The 5,000-nt window shown below is 39.0% G+C and overlaps 1 protein-coding gene across 1 annotated transcript in view; it reads right to left on the bottom strand.

Annotated features, from left to right (window-relative positions):
• Positions 1-1,671, bottom strand: part of LOC138026725 (interferon-inducible double-stranded RNA-dependent protein kinase activator A homolog) — a 10,894-nt gene extending 9,223 nt beyond the window's left edge. Inside the window, exons 1-2 of the mRNA XM_068874177.1 lie at positions 1,193-1,671; positions 1-173 (exon numbers count right to left, since the gene is read on the bottom strand). The exon at positions 1-173 is cut by the window's left edge and continues 22 nt beyond it. Coding sequence (XP_068730278.1) covers positions 1-173; positions 1,193-1,504 — 485 coding nt within the window. The 5' untranslated portion in view covers positions 1,505-1,671. The remainder of the gene's footprint in view (positions 174-1,192) is intronic.
• Positions 1,672-5,000: the final 3,329 nt, after the last annotated feature.

Genomic DNA, 5,000 nt, shown 5'->3' with positions numbered 1-5,000 from the left:
TTGGTGTGTGCTTCTCCTGATTCACGAAGAAGATCATACACAGGTGGGGACCAGTTATTCTTGGTACACATTTCTTGCAAACTGCCAATAGGGTTTGAGCCACTGTTTGGAGAACCAAAGCTTGGAGATGCTGTTGGAGTCCCTCGTTGTGAAGCATGGATTGGTGTTCTTGGCTGCAAATAATAATAATTTATTAATAATAATAATAATAATAATAATAATAATAATAATAATAATATAGCAGACATAATATCTTAGCAGACATACAACGTAATATCTTAGCAGACATAATGCAGCACTCAAAATACAATTCTTTGAGATGCTGAAAGACATGGATCTGATTGAATCAAACCCTCCATGGTACTCACCCATGCAACCTAAACCAGTTTATGAAAACGACAAAGCGGAAGCTTATTGGGAAGTTCCAGTGTACGCAGAGAGCACAGTTGTCAAATCAAACCGAGTGGATGTGCATATAGTAGACAAAGAGAAGAAGGAGGTGTTACTCATGGAAATGATGTGTCCCTGGATCGGAAACAGAGGGAAAAAAGAAACAGAAAAGACCACAAAGTATGCACCACTTAGATGGGAAATGAAAGAGAGATACCCGGGGTACATGGTTAAACAGATCAACATCATAGTCGACGTGTTGGGAGGATACTCACCTGAAGTACGAAACAAGATGAAGGAACTGTATGAAGTTATGTTCGTCTCATGTGAAGTTCTACGTTTGGCACGGGCCTGACTCTTTAAAACTTTGGAACACTAGTACTCTTCTTTGATGAATAACTTGTTTTCTGTTGTACATGTATACCAGTAATAACACCACATCAAGTTTAAAAATTGCACATTTAAACTCCAACATTTTGCACAGACAACCAAGGACTAGTAAATGTTCAGCTCTACTAGTCCCCAGACCAGTGATAAAAAGTTAAGGTAGAGCACTGGGACCACTCCTGGGGCTTAACATTGACAATTGCATAGGGGTTGTGTCAATGCATAATTACATAAATTATGGACCTGCACAGAAATCATTCCCAACAAAGCTTGGGCTATACATTCACGGTATTGGTAACAAGAGCTAAGCAAACAGATCAGATAATGTTTTCGTACTCTTTTCAAAGTTTTTGTCTCTAATTCACTTTAATATTTTATTCACGGATTTTACAGATTTTCAGTCATCATTGCTTACCTGCGAGTCTTCAGGTGAATTCCCACTTGTGCCAGTTGCCTTCTGTTTAATAATCATAAATGCTTGTTCGGCGGCATTTCCTTTAGCCGTCTTTTTATTGGGTCCTGTTCCTCTAACCTTCAACAGACGACCAACTTTCACCTCGCAAGTAAAAAGCTTCGTGTTCCACAAACCCAGTTCGTCGACGTCATTAAAGGTTACCGACTCACCAACTTGCGCTGCGGCTTCCATCAACAAACTAACACGATTTTTCGAGCAGTTTTCTGGAGAGGATACGATCTCGTTCATCTCACGTATTTTGTTGTTCGCCATATTGAAATATTTTCTCAATTTAAACAAAAGTGCTTTATCAAACTGTGTTTTACCGTGCAGCTATTATTGAAATTTGTCAATCGTGATCCGAGCCATTCATTCAAACAATAAGCATGAATAATTCCCATTTTTCCGAGAAAAACCACAAGTCCTCAACCAAGTTTGAACGGGTCTCCATGGAGCACACTCGTCCCAGTCCCCAGCCCCAACTGATCAAGAACCCAGGTCCTCTCTGTTTTAGCACAGGAAGAACAGAATCCCGTTTTTGGCTATTTTAGGGTATTTAAAGAATACCAACAAAAATCCCAAATTTGGAAGAGTGAGACAAGTCCCAATCAGGGAACTTGGTTGGGAATTCCCTGGTTGGGACTTGTCTCACTTTGCCAAATCTGGGATTTTTATTGGTATTCTTCAAAATACCCTAAAATATCCAAAAATGGGAATCTGTTATTTTTTCCTGTGTAGCCTGTGTACAGCCGCCCACTCTCCGCAAAAAAAATAGCGGAGCGTTGCGATTTTCCGATTTCCCGTTGATAATCGTGTTCAATACCACGTGATTTTTCCTGGAATGTGTGGAAAATGATTTCATTGGTTATTACCCATCGACAAGAGATTATAAAGGTAAGAGAAGTAATCCCTCATACTGGCCCTATTCCCATCGTAATCCCTCTTAGGTTATTTTTAGATGATATCAATTTTCCCGCGGATAATGTTACCGCGCGCGTTACGTGGAAGTTTCGTGGAGGAGGGAAGTGCAGCAAATTCTGTACGATGCCACTCACCGTTTTCAAAATTGAGTTTCATGGCCTGATAAAATTCATTGTCTACAAGATACAGGTTTCAAACATACATCCTTGGAATTGCTTAACTGTCTAATTTACAGTGATACCAATTTGAAAAATTTCCAATCTATCAAACCGTGTTAAATAATTTTGTCAGACGCAGATATGTTTACCTTGCTTGCATTGCGTTACTTGTCCATTTTAGTGCGCACTTTCTCATCGTCTACAAAATTCTGTCGCTTAAAAAACTCGTCCCCGTCAAGATACAGTTTGCAATCATATATCATGGAAATCAGTTAACTGTATAATTCACTCTGATACCAATTTTACGTTTGTCTAATGTAGGAAACTGTGTTAAATAATTTGTAAGAGGGAGCTATATTTTACGCGTGCGTTGCAAATTGACTTCCATCCGATCTTACGGTTTTAAAAATTTTTATCGTGCGGTCAATTAAAATTTTCCTGTCATGTGTGGTACTGTTTGAAAGCGTTAGCTGTCGAATTTATGAATGTCATAGAATTAAGTCACCATAGTTTAAGTCCGCTAAGAAAATCGAGAGCGCGTTGACCAAGTCAGGAATATGTTACTTTGTGACTGTAGTCCGCGATATTTCATTGTGTACAAAATTCTGTCGCCTATAAAACTCGTTACTTTCAAGATACAAGATGCAAAGATATATAATTCAAATCGCTTAACTGTGTTGTTTACAGTGACACCAATTTCAACACTGTCCAATGTACGAAACCCGTGTTTAATAATTTGAAAGATGCAGGTATATTTAACATGCGTGCCTTGCAAATTTACTTCCATGCGATACCACTTGTTCATACATTTTTAACGCACTGTCTGTTCAAGTTTTCCTTTCATGTCTGATATCTGTCTAATTTATGAATATCTAAGAATTAAGTCGTCAGATTTTAATCCCGCGAAGAAAATCAAGAACGCGGTAACCAAGTCAGCGATATATTACTTGTTGACTGTAGTCTGCGAATTGCCAATGTTTACAAAATTCTGTCGCTTATAAAACTCGATCCTTTCAAGATACAGGTTTCAAACATCTATAACTGAAATCGCTTAATTGTCTAGTTTCCAATGATACCACATTCAAGGTTGTGCCATATACGAAACCGTGTTAATTTTTTTTTTAAGGAGACAGCTATATTTAACATACGTGCTTTGCAAATTCACTTGAATCCGATAACGCGGGTTGAAAAATTTTTATCGGACACTTGATTCAAGTTTTCCTTTCATGTTTGGTACTGTTGTTGAGCTCTATCTGTCTACTTTATCACCATATAAGAATTAAGTCATCATATTTTAATCCCGCAAAGGAAACCGAGAATGCGTTTATTAAAGTCAGAGAGATCGTACTTATCGACTATAGTCGTCCATTTGCCATTCTGTACATAATCCTGTCGGTTACATAACTCGTTCCTTCCAAGATACAGGTTTCAAAACATAAGTCATTGTAATCGCTTAACTGTGTAGTCAACAAGTCACGTTCGTCCACAAAATGTATATACGCGTTTGTCTCACCATCCTCCGCCATTTTTGTTTGATGGTAAATCGCCAACGACGCGATCATTGCGTGGGAATTTGCTCAGCTGACAACATTGGTAAAAATGAGGACATGTGATTGGCTATCAGTTAACCCTTGTGGGAATACCGGATCTCGCAGGAGATCTAAAAATAACTTAACAGGGATTAGGATGGGAATAGGGCCAGTATGAGGGATTACTTCTCTTACCTTCATAATCTCTTGCCATCGACCATTAGATCATTGAAACAACGAGTTTTGATTGGCTTTTATTACTGGGTTGCCAGTATGGCAAACCCAGTCGGAATCTGCGGGCGTTTTCCATTTACCAAGAAATTCCGGAAATTCCGGTTGGGATGTAAATGGAACACACGTTTTTGGTTCGTTCCACTGGAAAATTTCCGGAATAAACGGAACTTCTGAAAAGGTAGTCCTGTTTTCCCGTTGGAAACTTTCCGATGGAAATGTGTGTTCCATTTACAACTTTTGAAAGGTCTTACCACTTCCAGGCTATTCACGGCCACATTTTTAAATTTTGGCGCGTAAAATCGCAATCACTGGGCGGCGAACGGACCTGAGTTAAATGGAACACGTTTTTCACCCGATGGAAATTTCCACCGAAATTTCCGGAAATTTTGTGTAAATGCAAAACGCCCTGCGATTCATTTCGTCGTTTTTTCCATGTCGGTAAAAGTCTTGCCTGTCATTTCCCTGCTAAGTGGTATCTTTGTGCATAGAGCCTTCTGCTCTATGTTTGAGGTCACCCATCCAGATACTAATCCCGCCGTAAAGGGATTAACTGTACTAAACTTTAGTATTACAAAGCTGTCAGATGCTCAGAGGGCACGCTTAAACTTGTGGTGAAAGAAGTTGTGAAGGAGCTTGAAAATTATCAACATGTCAGCCCAGAAGCCAATGTTTCTCACTTCCCATTTATTTTCTTCAATCTTTCTGGGTTCAGTACTTTGCTAGTAACCACATGTCTTCTCATGCTATTTACCCAAGACTTCTACCATGGCACTACAATGATAGACAATACCAAATCAATATCGTGCACTGTTAGAGTTACATATTACGCAAGGACAACTTGAATCTCGTGGAAGACTATGCACAGCTCAGTTGGTATGGTATAAATCGCTGTGTTTTCTAAAGAGGACAAATGATTAATTAATAGGC

Source organism: Montipora capricornis, chromosome 12 (genome assembly GCF_036669925.1).
Source record: "Montipora capricornis isolate CH-2021 chromosome 12, ASM3666992v2, whole genome shotgun sequence".
Taxonomy (NCBI): Eukaryota; Metazoa; Cnidaria; class Anthozoa; order Scleractinia; family Acroporidae; genus Montipora; species Montipora capricornis.
Note: the sequence above shows the minus strand (reverse complement) of the source record. Positions and strands in the feature narration are given on the sequence as shown.